Source organism: Lycorma delicatula, chromosome 5 (assembly GCF_047948215.1).
Source record: "Lycorma delicatula isolate Av1 chromosome 5, ASM4794821v1, whole genome shotgun sequence".
Classification (NCBI taxonomy): Eukaryota; Metazoa; Arthropoda; class Insecta; order Hemiptera; family Fulgoridae; genus Lycorma; species Lycorma delicatula.
In genome coordinates this window covers 50,692,985-50,711,779 of record NC_134459.1, presented here as the reverse complement: position 1 = coordinate 50,711,779, position 18,795 = coordinate 50,692,985, and the positions used below count along the sequence as shown (strand labels likewise).

The 18,795-nt window shown below is 29.8% G+C and overlaps 1 protein-coding gene across 1 annotated transcript in view; it reads right to left on the bottom strand.

Moving 5' to 3' along the window:
* Positions 1–3,330: 3,330 nt before the first annotated feature.
* LOC142324941 (uncharacterized) overlaps positions 3,331–18,795 on the bottom strand; it is a 73,721-nt gene continuing 58,256 nt past the window's right edge. The window contains exons 13-14 of the mRNA XM_075366102.1: positions 9,761–10,028; positions 3,331–4,464 (exon numbers count right to left, since the gene is read on the bottom strand). Of these exons, the coding sequence (XP_075222217.1) occupies positions 4,436–4,464; positions 9,761–10,028 (297 nt within the window). The 3' untranslated portion in view covers positions 3,331–4,435. The remainder of the gene's footprint in view (positions 4,465–9,760; positions 10,029–18,795) is intronic.

Genomic DNA, 18,795 nt, shown 5'->3' with positions numbered 1-18,795 from the left:
GTGAACCACCACCCAGTCGGGTAAAAAAAATATTACTAATAAAGTAGAGACAAAAAGTTCAACCTTTCTCGGCTTTCTGTTCTTTTAGGGAAGTCTCTAATAATGGCTCTGTTCATTATTTAATTTTTAATACGTACCTACTACACGCAAACATTACAAATATACTTATTGCAACATAAATATATCTTTATCGTAGGTGGGTTGGAAGAGATTTCTTTTAGGAATAAGTCTCGCCTTTTGTACCTACGTATTTTTTGTAATTTGTGCATTTTTTGTTTACTGACGTATACAATAAATTGTCAAATAAATAAATAAACAATAAATAAAATAAAAGTAAGTATAACAAAAAAGCAGGTAAGTACTTACTACTTTTTCCGACACTGGCAAACGCTAACATCTATTCACTTTACTTTTCTTTTCGAAATTCCGGAAACAAATGACTAACGTTTATCCTTGGCAATAGTATTTATATTTGTGAAGAATCAAACAAGTTCATGCAAGATTTCTTGCACACACACCACAAGTCGTATTTCGTCCCTTTGCACGTCTGAACAAGCGTTGCGGACGGCTGCGGCGCCTTGCAAGTCTCGGCACGTTCCTTGTACTGAATATGGAATATGCAAGTTTTTACAAGTAACAGTCGCTGAGCTTCTCAAAACATTATCTGCCTAGATTGATACCTAAAGTCAAGCCAACGTTTTAGTTCTTCACTATCGAAACCAGATGAATTTTCGTGGACCCCCGCTTACGAATTGTGAACCCCCATTTTTTGTCACGCCAACGTAGACCCCCGTCGAGTCTCCCATGGACCCCTGGGGGTCCACCTGGACCACTTTGGGAATCAATGCTCTATACTTATTCCTTCTAATATTTTCCTTTTCATATCTTCAATGTAAATCTTGAAAAGTGTGAAAGGCCTTGTCTTACACCTCTGTCTCCTTGATTTACACCTCAACCTAGACTTATCCAGTCTTATAATTTTTTAATTAACTTTTTGTCTTTCCATATTACTTTCAGATACTATCTTCTCTAAAATCTATGAAACACAGATTTATTCCTCTTCCTCTCCAACCATCCGAAATAGCCTGATGGTATCTTAAGCTTGTTTTTTTTTCTGAAGCTAACATGTTCCTCTTCTGCATTCTCTTCTATTATTCTTATCAACCTCTGGTTTAGGACTCTTAACCATATTTTAACGGCATAGGCTATTAAACCTTTTGTATACTGCATATTTTCTGGTACCAGAAAAAGTAGTTTCTTTAGAATTAATATCATTACCATTTTCACAAATCTTCAGGAAATTTTCCCATATGGTATATCCTATTACACAGTTCAGTTATGTCTTCCTCCTTTAAGCATTTACAAAATTCTTTTCGAAGTTCATCTAATACAGGCTTGATCTTTTAATCTTCATTTCTTTATGGGCTTTCTGAACTTCACATCTTAATATTGATAGTCCTTTATCCTCTTCAGCTATCTCTCATTCCTCTTCTAAATTTAGTTCTTAAGGTTTTTCTCTTGTCATATACATATCCTCCACATATTCCTTCCATCTTTCTCCTTATGTAGCATTTTAGCATCCTTATCCTCAATTTCTCTCATTTTAATATTCCTTTTTCATTTTTCCCATGTAAAGCTCTCCAATTTTTCCTTTAAAGCTTTCCCATGTAAAGCTTTTTCCCTTCCTACACATCATATCATACTGCTCTTTCTTTTGTAGATCCTCAATATCATTGCATTCTTCTTTCAATCACCTTTACCCAGCTTTTTGTATTTTATTCTTTACCTAATTGTTTAATTTGTTCTCCTATTTTATTCTTATATGCCTCTTTCTTCCATTTTCTTTAGCATTTCTGTTGTTACCCATGGTTTCATGGCTCTACTTCCATCTAACAGCATACTTCTTCCTCTGCCATTTTTACTATGGCATTTTTTATTCTCAGCTAGGTCACCTCACTGTTCTCATTAGTTTTTTTATGTTGTCTTCTTTAATTGCTTTTTGGTTTCTTTAATTGCCTTATCTAGTTTTTCTCCCACTGTTTCCTCGTCCAATTTCTTCAACTTTTCTAAGTTCTGTTTATTAACAACCTTCACTTTCTCAACTTTCTTTAAAGATATTCTGATTTCAATCATAAGTAGCACATGATCACTATTGATATCTGCACCTAGTAATCTAATAGTTTTCTTAACAGCATTCCTATATCATTCATCTGCTAAGATATGTGAGATATCAAATTAAGTAACTACTATAAAAGTAAAGAAAAAAATTGTATATAAGTAAAAATATTTAACAATTTTAATTATTAAGGTTAAACCAATAAACTTCTTACAGACAAGCATATTTAATACAAAATTCTTTACCTTAGTTATGAAATTATTTTATGTGTTTATGAAATAGTTTTTTCCATTCTCTTTGAGGTAACTTTAATTGATGGGATGGTTTACATATATAATAATAAAGATTTGGTTTATATATTTTTATTTAATTTCATCAGTAACGCTATGCAAGACAGCAAATGACATAACATTTCCTAAATAATGTATGTTGTACAATAGTAACATTAGTTTTACATAAGTTTAGCTTACACCGTTATTGCATAATAAAAATTTTAATTTTGGAGGCTGTTTTGAGGTGAACCAGATTGTCAATTGCCGCCATTCGTGTATTTTTGTAATCCTCTAACAATGCTTAATCTGAATCAGAAATCAAAATTCAAGACAAAAAGTGTTCATATACATGGATATTGAATTCACTAACGAACATTTCATTCGTTGAAAAAACACAATACAGTTAGCAACACAAACACATTACAATTATAAATATAGTAAAGTTAAACTGGCTCGCAATAAGAAATGAAAACAAGTATAAATAAAATATCTGAAAGATATTTCCCACTACAGATAGGTTGTTTGAAATTTATTTATACAGACGAGGTTTTATTTTGGTACAAAAAAAGTGTTGAACAATTTTGATAAACCAAAATTTTAAAATGTAAACAGCTGCTGAGAAAATAAAAATTAAAATATTTCAGTGTCTGCTATTTTGAAATTTGATAAAAAGATATCCAAATTTATTTTCTCTAACATTTCTGGTTTTAAAATCTGTACTAAATTTAAATGAAATTCTAAAACCATTCATTCACAAGATTAGAATTTTTATTGAAAAAATTCAAATTTGGGCAGCTGGAAATTGAAGTAGTACATTTATTTACAGCTAATGAACTGTTTCCCAAAGTTTTATATATATTTAATAGTTATTTTTAAAATTAAGAAATGTAAATATTAAAAAAAAAAAGAATATAAAGGAATAATAATTTAAAGAATAATAAATTAATAAAAGAAAGTTGTTTATTTTTCAATATTTTGATAGAAATTCTAACAAATAATATTCATTAATTTAATACTACATTTTATAAATAATAATACAGTTATTACAATAAGAGTATATCGATTTGGCTAGGCCAAATTATCTTTAGAATTTTACTATCTTAATTAATTCACATTCTATCTACATGACTTTTAGTTTTAAATAAACAATTTAGCATTTTTTATTCAAAACACCATTTAATATAAATGCCATTTATATTAATATATAAATTATGTTGATAGTTGTGGATATAAATGTTGCAGGTGTGCATAAATAGTTGTTGTTTCATATATTTTAAAGCAATGATTCAAAATTGTAACACATAATCAGAGGATGATCTACCAACAGACCAAAATAGTAGAAGAAACAAACAGGAAGTTAACATAAAGAAATTAAAATAAAGTAAGAAGTAACATATATAATCAAATTTTAAAACTGTTCATATTTTTATTATAATTAACTATATATATTATAAACTGCTTACCAATATATTACTCATATATATATCATACGAGTAATATATTGTAATATATTACAATATAATTATCTTTCTTGGAACATAATTATGATTAGTTTTTAAAATATGTTTAATGTAATTTGAAGAGTTTTTATTTCTTTATTATACAATTAAAAAACTTAACTATTAAAAACATCACTGAAAATAAACCACTGAAACCAGTTCTAATGCATGCTCTTAACATTTATAAATTATTTGTATAGAATCTACAAGCAGCACTGTTAATTATAAAATAATATATAGTTACAATCCACTTCTTGTTAAAACTAAGATCTACTTGTGGTTACAGTTGTTGCTTTTGCATTATTTTGTTTATTTTGATTTCTAACGGAATTATTGTGCTGTTGGTGATATAATCTTTCTTGCATTTTTAGGTGTTGTAATTGTAGCTGCCATCTAAATGAACCGAGCTGGGTTAATACATTGTCAGATCTAGCAGAATACACATCATAACTGTATGGATTGTCATTAAGACCGTAACTGGTAGCCTCAGTACGCATTTCTCTGGTGTTAATATTAGTCAGTTGTTGACGATTATATAGTGTAGCTGGTCAATGTATGTTTTCTCCACAGCTGGTGTCTAAAAAAAAAAAAAAACTGAAAATAAACTGCACAAAAACATATACTCAGTTAAATTGTACACTAAAATTAATTTACCGACAATTCTTAAATGCCTGTGGTAACACACAAGATGTACAACATTATCACCTTTAAAAATTTTTTTTAATGTTTCTACCGTTACAAAATGGTGTCTTTTGAGGTGTTTTTTTAAAGTCAGGAACAGGAAAGCTCACAGGGACTAAAGTCAGGTGAATAAGGTGGTTGAGGAATTACAGGAATACTTTTCTTTGCCAAAAACTAATTAATTGAGAGTGCAGTGTGACAACGTGCATTGTCATATGCAGCATCCAGTTGTCTTTGATGGCTGGTCTCATGCAGACAACTCTTTTCTGCAGTCTTTCAAGAATTTCTTAGTAAAGATATTGATTTACAGTCTTTCCTGTAGGCAAAATCTCCTTATGGACATTGCCATTAATATCAAAGAAACAAATTACGTGGTTTTGATTTCTGATTTGCTCATTTTTGCTTTTCTGGGATGTGGTGAGTTTGAAGTGTGCCACTCCTTGCTCTGGCGTTTTGTTTCTGAGTCATACTCAAATATCCAAGATTCATCACCAGTAATAACAATTTTTTTAGAAAATCAGGATCAGTTTCAATTCGCCCTACAAGATCGCAGCATACTTCCACCCTGTTGTTTTTCTGTTCAACAGTGAGGTTTTTGGGACCAATTTTGCACAAACTTTTTTCACGTCCAATTCATTTGTCAAAATTTGATGGACTGATATGGTTCAAATTCAATTGTTCTCCAATCATTCTGACAGTTAATCGCCAGTCGTACCGTATCAAGTCTCTGATTTGCACAATGATGTTAATGGTCTACCAGAGCGTGGATTATATGCAACTGATTCCTGGCCATCTGAAAATGCATTAAACCACCTAAAAGCTTGGGCTCGTGACAGAGCATCATCTCCATACGCCATTTAATTTTGAAAAAGTTTCAGCAGCATTCTCACAGAGTTTTAACACAAAACTTGATTGCACAATGTTGCTCATAATTAATCTCTCATTTTTGAAACAACACAACAAAATCTCGTTTCACAAAAAGTTTGTTTACGTCTCGTGTAAATAGACTAAAAATATTAATACCTAATATAAATCAGCTGTTCATATAACCATATATTTACTAGTAACTTTACAGTGTTGCCACTTTGGCTGCCAAAAAAAAACTAGTCTCATTACTTTATTTACAGACCTCATAATCACAATTTTTTTCTAAACACTTTTGATATCATGAATTAAGTTTCTTCAAATCCAGTGCATAAAATTTCATCACCTGAGATTGTAGCCACTTTTGCACTGAGATTTTCAACTCTTTACGTGCTTCAAAATTGTTAAGAAATGACAATCACTGGGTGTGAGATCAGTACTGTAAGGGAATGATAAGAAATCTCCCATCTGAATGTCTGGATTGTTTCTGTTGGGTATGCAGCCATGTGTGCATGTGTATTATCATGAAGAAGAAGAATTCCTGATCTCAGCATTCTCAGTCATTGATTTTGAATGGCACAATACAGTTTAGGAAGTCTTTTACAATAAACTTATGATGTGATGGATGTTCCAGGATCCCACAATAGACTTGTGATGGATGTTCACCCCTTTGGTCCCAGAATACAGTTGCCATGATTTTTCTTCAAGACTGGGCTTGTTTGAATTTTTTCAGTTCAGGTAAATCAGAATGACACAAGAGCATGGACCGTTTTTTCTTCTCAGCATTGACGTACGAAATCCATGCTTCATGACTGTGATATGGGAAAAAGATTTATTTTCCTCATGATTAAAATGATTAAGAAAAGCAAAAAGCACCTGCAGATGTCATTCTGTGATTTTTTTGAGCACTTGTCAATATTTTTGGTACTCATCATGTACATAGTTTATGATAGCCTGGAGTGACAGTCATGATTCTTAACATTCTTATCTTTGAAACTTCTGAAAATTCAACAGAAAGACTGCTAATTATAAAGTGATAATTTTCTCTCATTTTAGCATTCAATGAAATAGTCAGTCTGGACACTAGACTGACCACTTCTCTGTGTATTGTGAACATTTGAATGGCCTTCCTTAAACTCACAGTACTATTCCCACACTTTCCCTTCATTCATTGTGGTTGGTCCATACATTTCACACAACTGACAGTGAATTTCAGCACCATTATGTTCTCTTGTGTTTGGAAATCTAATTACTGATCGAACTTCACAACTGGTGAGATTATAAACTTTTAATGCTTTTTATAAAGTTTGTTCATAAATATCAGTGTGCTTTTTTTTATTTTCAGTCAACAAGAGGTCAACCCACCGGGTTGGTCTAGTTGTTAACTCGTCTTCCCAAATCAGCTGATTTGGAAGTCGAGAGTTACAGGGTTCAAGTTCTAGTAAAGCCAGTTATTTTTACATGGATTTGAATACTAGATCGTAGATACCGGTGTTCTTTGGTGGTTGGGTTTCAATTAACCAGACATCTCAGAAATGGTCGAACTGAGAATGTACAAGACTACACTTCATTTACACTCATACATATCATCCTCATTCATCCTCTGAAGAATTATCTAAGCAGTAGTTACCAGAGGCTAAACAGGAAAAAGAGGGAGAGTCAACAAGAGGTCAGGGTGAAGATTTGTGAGAGACTTCTGAATTGATTTCAGCAAAAAGTGGATGATTTTTTGAGGCGCATCATCACATGTGATGAGACATGGGTCCATCATTACACTTTGGAGTTAAAAATGGCAAGTAAGGAGTGGTGAAGGACGGATGAAGGCCAAAACCCATCTGTCAGCTGGAAAAATTCTTGTAACAATTTTTTTTTGACTCAAGGGGAGTTTTACTCATTAATTTTCTCCACAATCAACGAACGGTTAATGCAGCTTACTATTGCCAGCTACTGCAGTCACTAAAAGCTGCCTACCAAAACAAAAGATGGGGTATGCCCATCACAGATGTCATTCTTCTCCCTGACAACGCCAGGCCACTCACCGTTATTTTGACAAGAAATGAATTTGAAAAAATGCACTGGGAAACCCTCAACCACCATCCCTACAGTCCAGATTTGTTCCCCTTGACAATTTTTGGTTTGCACCCTTGAAAGAATCGCTTGGTGGGGAATGATTTGAAAAAAATGAAGATATCAAGGTGCATGTACACAATTGGTTGACAACTCGTCCTAAAACTTTTTATGAACAAGAAATATTCAAGCCTCCAAATCATTGGCAAAAGTGTGTAGATCGTGCAGGAGACTATATAGAGAAATTATGAAGGTATGAATTGTGTATATTATTAATCAATAATTTATTAAAAAAAAGAATTACTCTTTATATTTCATTCACCCTCATATTTATATCCCATATTAAAAATTATAATTGTATGAAATAACAGCATTGCAACTATGCAGAAATAATAAATAAAAGATCAGTAAAGAATAAATTTAATTCTTAAAGGTATTATTACTTAAATGCTAACTATTTCAGATTATATTTATCCACACGTTAAACAAAAAATGTAAAAAAATTAACAGTTTATATTAGTGTAATTAATTAAAAGTATTATATAATTAAAGTAAAATAAAAATACATTAAAAGTATAATGTTTCTGTAAAAGAAATATTTTAATTCACATTATTTGATACCATGTAAACAATCATAATTTTCTTTTCTCTTTTTCTTTATATGACAATATTGTTAACATAAATGTGGATAGATGTTAAGTATTTCAATTCCAGTGCTGGTAAATATCAAAGAATGAGAATATATAATGTTGCTTTATTTTATGAATATCACTTATATTATTTTTTTTTAATACATATTTCAGCAAATAAAGTATATGATAATTCATATGGCATCATTAAACAGATATGAACACTTGTGAATTGGTGACAACTGATTAAAAAACACTAGAATAAAAAAATAGTACCTTTACAATTCTTCTTTAGATTTCAACTTCTGGTATTAAATTAAATGATAAGTTCTTTTCTTAAAAACCACTTTCAACTTTTAAAAGCCAAAATCTAAAGAAGTGAAAAAGTTTATTTTCCAACTGTAATTTTATTGCCGTTTGGATATATTTATCCCCCCCTCCCAAAAAAAAAATAAGACTATAGATAGAATAATCCATCATCTGTAACATCAGAATTTATTATTTTTTGCAATTTTAATTATCACGGTAAGGATTTAAAATTTCTGTAAACAAGATAAGTAACTTAAATGAAAAATAAACTTTTAATACTCGATGACGATCAGATAAAAAGTAAAAAATTGGCTTCTATAAAAATATATTTTATTTCATTCAATAGATTAACAAGATGTATTTTAGATTACTTTGAATTCACTGTTTTTCATATTGTTTTTTTCTTTTTCTAAAAGATCTCTTAAAAAACATTTTTAAGGAATATTTCTGTATATAAAGATTCAGAAATGATTAAAATTTTCAATCAACTTATAAAACAATATGCTATGGAAAGCATTAAAATATGCTGTATGCAGTTTACAATGAATTTTAGCAGCAAATCCTTCAAATTAATGGAAATCATTGAAGGGCTGATGTATTTCCAAACTAACAACACAAGGAACATCCATTTTAAAATGGAAATCAATTATAATCTGTAATAATTACAATGAATGACACTTCAGAAGCCGAACCAGTATGAACAAGTTTAAAAAAAACTCCTATCTGTAGGTAGAATGTTACTTGCCTTTGTAGAACTAACATTTGGAAACAATTGGAGGAGTTAAACCAAACCTTCAAGAATAGTCTTCTAACAAATGGGTTTACTGACACCATATGCATTGTACCACTATAACAGAAAGTAGTGGAGAACATCGTTCTTGCTCGCAGTTTTATCTCAGGAATAAAATAGGTTAAGCCACTGGTTTTATCCTAGTCCCTGTTATGAATCATTTCTCTGGTGAAAATAGAAAAAAGCTATTAATAAAATGAAAAGCTTTATATCATAAGTAACCTGCCATTTATCTTGTAGTATTTGTCTATTATTACACGCTCTAAATGTTGTTTTAACTGCAGGAGCAACTGGTGATGATGAATCATTTACCGCAAAATTATCTTGAGTGATAGTTTCATCATTATTACCATTATTATTATTATTATTATTATTATTATTATTATCAAAATCGACAGTTTCTTCAATACCATTAACGGCTAATAAATCTACACCGATCAATGGATCTATTTGTCTACTGCTATCATTATTGCTATTGTTATTTGATCTATTTAGATTAATAGGTTTTGCAGATTTATTTAATACAATCGCACCTTGTTGTTCTGTAGTCGTAGTTGTAGTATTTGTTGTTGTAATGGTAACAGGATTAGCAGTAGTGCTTCTTAGCTGTTGTTGTTGTTTATCTTTTTTGTCAGGCAACTGTAATGGATGATCATCTGGTGATAAATATGGAGTTGCCATATTAGAACATGGTAAAACAGTCGGTCTTTGCCTGTTATAACTGTTATTGTTATACAATGATGCCGCTGTAACACCACTATCTGATAATCTCTGTCTACGGTGATCATCTGGTACATGTCTCTGCAAAATAAAACAATTTTTTTTAAATAAATTTGCATCACAAATACAGCTATTTTATAAATTTAGTATATTATACTATTTCGGGCTGAAGTGATTTTTGTTTCTCCAGGAGATGATAAAAGATTTGTGATTGATATTTATTTTCTGATAAAATTTTATTTATATCTTTGTAGATTTATTGTTACAGTAAAACATTATAGAAAGAAGCACACGTGTGATCAATAACATGTCTAGGAAAAAATGTTGTATTCACAATGTGGGTCATTCCTGTTGTTTTTAAACATAAAGCCTGTTGCTCAGAAACGTGCATCAGCTATTAAAGATGATAAATAGTACATTAATAATCTAGAAGAATCGATCAATCAAACAACATTTCCATCGACTGTAGATTCTTACCCTACTACCCAAAGTGGGGTGTAATGTATTTAGGGTGAATATATGTATCTATGTTCCACCATAGCAGCTCAACAGCTGAATTGATTTAGATTTATAACCCCGCGTTGGAATCTCTATGTTACTGGGAGTGTCACAGGCTATATAAATATATATATATGTGTGTGTGTGTGTTTAAATAAATTTAAAAAATTTGAAGAAAAAATTATTCTACACACAAAATTGTCACTGCACACTCTTTAATTATCCTATATTAAAGAGCAATATTTGTGTTCTTTGTCAAGATTTGTTTAACTGTTTTTAAACAAATCTTGTTTTTTTTATTAATCATTTGAATTCCATTGTAGAATAAAACATTATTTTTAGCTCATTGTAGATAAATATGAGTAGCCAATGTTCTGGCTGCTCACATTCCATATATGTAATAAGAACTCAGGAAAATGTATTACATCAGTGGTTCCCAAACCTTTCCAAATTGCAGTACCCTTTTTCAATTAAAATTTTTCCATGGCGCTATATCCTAAGTAAAAGTATGACTACTTGTAAGTAGAAGAAAAATAAAACTCGTGTATCTTCATTATTTTTTTTACTTTATTAACATTAAATTAATAATTATAAATGTCTTGGTTCAATTAATTATGAAGCTTTTACAATATTTTGCAGTGCTCCTGTGAAGAAGCCATGGCGCACAGTTTGGGAATCACTGTATTACATCTTACCATTTTGAGAACACATTTGTGAGTCAAATTCATCACCCTGGATTTGAGCAGATGTTTTTGTTAATAATTAGTTGGTTTTGATTTATTCTGTTATATACAATTAAGATGTCTTTAAATTGCAAAAATGAAAAATTTATATTACTAACTGACAAGATGAAAAATCTATTTAGCACAAATGTGTGGACTACTTATATGAGAACGAGTTATCAGAAAATGAATATTCAGAGAAATACTTAAACCATAACTAAATCATTAAAAGAAATTATAGATACTACACAACCATCACATCACTATCAGTGCAAGTTATGGATACTAAAACTATGGAATGAGTAATTTTTTACAGATTTTTGAAACAGAGATAATAAAAAATTTGAACAATATTTAAAAAAAATAATATAGGTTGGGTATCATGACTGCATATTTGTCGATAAGAACATAAAAAAGCTGCAGAGTATGAAAAGTAAACTTAAACTGATGATGATAATGATAAGTAGTAGATGTTATTGATTAATATTTACTACTACAATTACATATAACATTGACCCACTCCAATAACGAAGAGGTATTTTAATAAAAACTCAACTTAATCCTACACCAGTAACTACTGCTTTATAATGTGATCTTCCTACAAATGTGACTACACTTGTAGAAGTCAAAATTTTATCCACACTTCTTGTAAAAAACATTGCTTGAAATTGGCATCTAAATCACAGAAAATGTCAATCACAAATACAGTATAAATAAAAAATGAGAAACGAAGTATAGTCACCTCCTCGTCCTGTTTTTTTGGGTAAGACTAAGAACCATTAAAATACATTTTTACCCGTATGAAGGACGGATAACCAGTTACAACTACTATTTTTAAGATGGGGACCAACTGTTCTAAAACCTGTATACTTCAGAAGCACTCAAAGCTTTGAGTCCTGTGCTGACCAGACAGTGATTCTAAAGAAGTTACAATACACTGATAGATTTTATAGATTGAACAGGCTTTATTTGTTACTTATTGGAATTATTCTCATAATTATGAGAATAAATGCAGCGGGGTCCAGAGGGCAGAGTCTGGAAGGTCAAGTGAAGTAAGCCATGACCAGCTAATATGTATATATAAATTTTATATGTCATAACAGAAATTTTCTATATAACTTGACATGAAATATACATTCATCCTGAAACCGGCAAACGATTCTCAAGATAGTAAGCATCCTATGCCAGATCCCCTAAGGAAGTGAGAGGTAAAGTAGTTTTCCCATTTCCTTCTTCACCGACCGATGAATTAAATTTAATTATTTAAATTTAACAATTACAAAACAGATCTTTATATGTAGGAATGATTTTAGAGTTTTGGGATATGAAATTTGAAGTTTAAACGTATATTTTTGTAAAAAAGAAGCAAAAGTAAAAGTAATTTTATTTTACAAACATAGGAATGTTGTATCATTACCATAATGGTTATAGGTGACTTGACATGACATGCAACTTGCAAACTGACATAATGTTGCCTAGAATATTTAGTATCCCATGCAAGTTTTACTAGGAAAGTATATATGCATGTGGCTTTCCTCACTGACCCAAATATTTTGCAGCATATTAACTTAGAAAACTGAAATGCATTCATTGAATTCATCCATTCAAGTGACAACTCAAAACCATCCACCTCTCTTTTAAACACAAAACTGGTGGAATAGTGAACTAAATTGCTTTCAGAGAAATCAACTTTCTGAAAGGATCTTTTACCTCAGTTGCTTTTTATCTTCACAATAATAACCAAGACTGAGACAGATGGAATAAAGCAACAAAGTATTGTATTCTTTTATGAACCAAAGTATTATAACTCACTGGAAAAGTACATACAAGTAATGTTAAAAACGTAACTGCCGTTTCAAGCATAACCCACAAATTGTGAAAATAATGGGGAGACAATATGATTCTCTTTAGTCCATTAACACAGGTCTTTAATCCACTAACACAGGTCAACAATGAAAAAGTAATTTGAAAACTAATAACTGATTCTTATAGATTTTTGTGTGCTGGTTTCAGGAAAAATAGTCAAAAAATTCCATATGTACCATTTTTTCACTAAATCAATGTCTACAATATTCTCAAAATTGATAATCAATATATTTTGTTTATAAAAATTTGAATGAAAAATTAGGCCTGTGTAAATTTTTTTGATACTTTATTATTAGTTTGGTTTTATGGAATGAACACAAGTAGTGTACATAATTTAGGTTTGATACAATAAGATGGGTGACTAATAAGATGATGTAATATGATTAGAGTGACTTCATGAGTCATTTTTGTCAAGTTATAAGCTAAGGTGATGACTCATTCATTCTTACTCCCCTTCACTGTAATAAAAATAAATCAGTTGCAATTAGAACATTGTGCTGAAAGGTTGTGCTAGTGTTAAATAGTTTTCTAAACCTTCTATAATTTTAGTTTTCTTTCATTTTTTGAATTTATTTTATTTGTGCTGTCTGTGTTTTGTATTTTAAAATGGCATAAAGGAGTTGTATTAATTAACATAATAAGTTCTGTTACATTTGTGGTGAAGAAACAGCAAAGAAATATTATTAGACTTTGTTAAAAAAGTATACTATGCCTATAAGAAAAAGTTTGGTTTGAAGTACCAATGATCTGGAGAGAACCATAAAGTCACACTGATGATTGCTACTTTTGTTCTTGTAATGTACAAGGCTTCAATCTAAAAAAAAAATAAGGGAATTGCGTATTCAAATTGTTATTCGGCAATATGCCCTGTACCTGTACCTTCAGTTCTAGAAAAACTAGAAGATATACTAAACAGAGTCGCAGGATGATGATGATTTTATTTCTGGTAGTACTTAACCACAAAGTTTTTCACAGCATGAACTGTACGACGGTCAGAAACTTAAGTCTTCTTAAAATTTCAGCAGAACTTTTAGGATCTAGACTAAAAGAAAAAAGCTTACTGGCCCCTGGCAGTTCTTTCTCATGATACAGAAACAGAGAAAACAACATTTTTACTCTGTACTTTTCTGAAGATGAAAGACTAATTTATTGTAATAATGTTCCTGGTGTAATGGAACAGTTGAACATAAAGTATGATGTGATTGAATGGAGACTATTTATAGACTCATCTGAAAAAACCTTAAAGCTGTTATTCTTCATAATGAAAAAAATATGCTTCAGTGCTGGTAGGACACTCCGTGCATCTGAAAGAATGCTACAAGAATTTAGAATTAGATCTTGTCAAACTGAAATATTGCGATCATGAATGGATAATATGTGGTGACCTAAAAGTAGTTTCTACATTTCTTGGGCAGCAGGGAGAATACACCAAATATCTCTGCTTCGTGTGTGAATAGAACAGTTGAGACAAGAAAGAACATTGAACCAGAAAAAAATGATCACATTCTTTTCTGAGCAAAAATGTAATATGGAAAAGTTTAGTTGATCCACGGAAAGTCCTCCTACCTTCACTTCACATCAAACTGAGATTGATAAAACAATTTATAAAAGCTCTATCTAAAGAAGAAGAGCGTTTTAAATTCACTGGTCTAGATATTTGTAAACCTTTTAAAGATGAAGTCTTAAACCAAAATGAAGGAAATTGAAAAAGAAGCATGAAAAGCATTTAAAGAAGCCAGAAAGAAATTTCTTGGGAACAGTAAGGACCCAAATTTTAAGTGTACAGTGGAAACAGTGTAATGAACTTCCAAGACTTGGGTTGTTTGATTATCTTGAAGGTGCATTTTCTCCATTTTCATATTGATTACTTCCCTGAGAATCTTGGTGCTGTAAGTGAAGAACAGGGTGAAAAATTTCACCAAGATATAAAGGAAATGGAATGCAAATAAAGGGAAGGTGGAATGTGAACATGATTGCAGACTATGTTGGTGCATCACCAGAGACAATCCGCAAGCTGACTACAACAGAAAATGTGGCCTGAGAAGCATTGAAAAGAAATGAAAAAGGCAGTACAAGTCTTTGTAGGGATGAGAAAATATAAAAAAATCCTTTCTTTAAGTCCTATTACTTGTTTTATAAATAAAAATTTTCCACGAGGAATACATATACAATATGCCTTTTTTACATTTTATTTTTTTAGTATTATGAAAAATTCTTTCGTGATAAAAAAAAAGGGTGGCCATATTTGAAATCAGCCAACAAAATAACATAAAAATCAGTTTACTAACAACTTTCAAATTCCTTAATTTTGTTGACCTGTGTCATCTATTTTGATTAGTATTATTCATTAATTTAGTTCAAATTTATTAATTCATTAATTTTGTATTTTAGTCCAATAATATATCTTGTCGGCCTGAGTAAAAGCTTTCAATCCCAAAGATAACACATTAAAATAAGTGCCCTGTGTTTATTTTACATTCAAGAAGTGTTTTCCATATTTCGTTTTATTACAGGGGAAAATAATTAGATGTAATTATTAAACATACAGAAATTTATGAACTATTAGTGTAAACATATGGATCTAATACGAGATATAGACATCAGATATATGCCACGTTGGTGTAGAATTCAGAAATAGGCGATTATACCTGTTTAATGAAACATTTTTCGGAAAACAATGAGCAATAATTTATTAGGTTATTTTTATGCCAATAAGAATTGGCATGTATGAGTGCAACTCAAAGGGACAAAAATATTGTATGATTACGCATAGTAATGCCAGAAACACTTTCTCAGTTTGTGTACAAGGTCATGCTTTCAAATTTTTACTAATATTTTATTACTCTTTTTAAAGATTTTAGTCAGAGGATTTAAAAATATTAATAAATATAAGTTACAAAAACAGTTCTTTCAATATGTCACATTTTAAGATACCTTTAGTATTTTATAAAATTGTAAAATATTGTTTTATAAAAAAAAATACTTAGTAATAAGATGTATTTTTATGTTTGTATTACTCTGAAAATTTAATTAAATTATTTCGATTGTTTTTGAGAAAATATTACTTATATCCTAAAATTATAAATTTTCACAAAAAACTAAAATAATGTTGTTTTAAAAACTGACCTAATTATGTAGTAGTATCATCATATAAGTTAAATAATACTTTTAACTTTCTATTAACAGTCTCCTGTTGCAGCCCTTCATATTCTGATTATTTTATCAGATGTGAAAATATCTGATCCTTTCCAATCTTGTAGTTGTATAGGTGTTACATTAACTGCCTAGGTTTTTCTTAATCTCTGCAGTATCTTGCTATTACTTATGTTTCCTTCATTGGAAAATGACATAATATATATTCCCAGCTTTCAAGTTTTGATTTTCACGTTTTTAATGATCAGATTGTTAACATACCACACAGTTAAATAATGGATTTAAATTGGTGTTACTAACTTGACATCTCAACTGATCTTAATTTGTTTTAATAAAGTTTCAATAAAAATGTTTCATTTAATTTGATAATGTATAATAAATTTTTTTTTTTTTAAACATGCTTTTCTATATCTAAGCATCGTACTAAAAAGTAAAAAATAATATTTTCAAAAACTAAAACTGAACTACTGAAAAATTAAGTTTAGTATACAAAATAATAATTCAATTCAATTTGAGGAAAAAATGATCCGAACAACAGATTACCCAGTAAACATAAATAGAAGATAATTCTGTCCTCAACAAAATAATAAGTGTAAATCTGTCTATTTTTACAAGACCACAATGAAAAACATGAGGCGTGACCCCAGTTTTATTTTGCATCTTAACTTTAATTCATGCAAAGAGATTTACTAGATATTGTACATTTCCATATAGTATCAAAATCTTTGTCATATTTAAAGAATTTATGTAGATATTAAATGTGAAAGTGCATCCCATGCTTTTCATTGTGGTCTTACGAAAATAGACAACTTTATACATATTATTTTGCTGACTTCTATTTATGTTTACTGGGCAATCCAGTGTTTAGATCATTCTTTTCCTTGAATTCAATAATTTTGTATGCTAAACTTAATTTTTCAATAGTCCTTGACTTTTGAAAATATTGCTTTTTACTTTTTAGTATGATGTTTAAATATAGAAAAGCACATTTTTAAAAAAAATTTTCTATTTTTTTTTTAGTCACAGCAAATTTCTATTATATACTTAAATACCAACTAATTAATCATACTACACTAAAAACTGCACTCTACAATTGACACTTTTTTTGGGGGCTTTTTTCTGGGTGATAAATGCTTCAGCGTTATCATTACCCAAACAATGTATATTTCAAAAAACCAAATTTTAAAAATTAAATAAAACGTGAAATATAAATACACAACCCAATAGAATAACAAAAATTAAAACAAAATAAAAACTTAAAGTAGAAATTTAAAAGCAAAATCAAAACAAACTAAATTGTTAAAACACAAAACATATAATTACTGCAAAAAAATTTAAAATCACTATTAGAAAGTATGTAAAATATTAACACTCCAGAGAAACAAAAACACCTAGTCCAAAACTTCTTTATTATTGCCCAGGATTTGATGAAAAATCCTAGGCAATTTAAATTTACGATGCAAGGCCGCATAACGTATATATTTCACAAGAATGTGGCGCACAGTCAAAAAATTGACACTGGTCTTGTGAATGTGTAAATGTAAAATGTATAGGTATTGTGTAAACATAAATACATTATGGTGGCATAAAACTGCAATTGTCATTGATGTTGGTTTTTAAAAACATATGTTTTTAAAATTTTATTTTATTTATTTAACTAATTTAATTAATTAATTAATATTTACGTTTTACATATATTATTACAAAGATTTTAGTATAATTTAGTATAACTGTTAAAGAATCTATATATTGAATATAAATGGCTGTTATATAACCTATGAAAAAAAGTTAATATTATTAATATATTCCAAAACATCAGCAAAACCAAAACATACCGAAATATTCTGAAACTGTATAGCGTGAACCGTGGAACGAAGTTGAGTTAAAAAAAAAAGGATGTAAAAACAAACATCTTTCTTTTGGATAATATACACAATTTATAAACAGTAATATTTATTCGGATAAATATGTAAAGCCACCCACAACTGGTGTTTTACAACTGTCGATCTATAAAAATCTAATCTGTCATACATATACAAACCATTATAGATTATTGATAAAAAAGGAGAGCAGATCTATCAACTATGTTGTATAAACAAATAAATATTTAAATATAACATAATCAGAATAATTTTCCCACCACAAATACTGATAGATTAATACCATTTATAAATATCATTGTTAAACAGAATGGATTTGCTAAGAGCAGAATTGCATCATACATCACATTATTTGTATTATGATAAGCCAAATTAATTGTCAAAAGTTATGCAGTCTGGGGAAATACAATTAAGGTCAACCTATTAGAATAGGTTTTATTCTAATACAGAATAAAATAACATTAATAGAACTAAAAGAATTTAATACCTTTTTTACTTTTAATTTATAATATTTTTAGTTTAAGAGGTCAGTAAAATATAAACCAGACTTTCGTCTTCAGTGGGCTAGCATGAAGGGATATTGACCACGGAAATGTGGGGAGAGGATAGACTCTCCTGCCTTAGTGGTCAACTCTTATCATTTTCTACAGTTAAACAATATTGTTATGTACCTTTGATATCATCTTTTCTACCATTTTCAAATGCTGAGCAAACTGTTAAACTTATAAC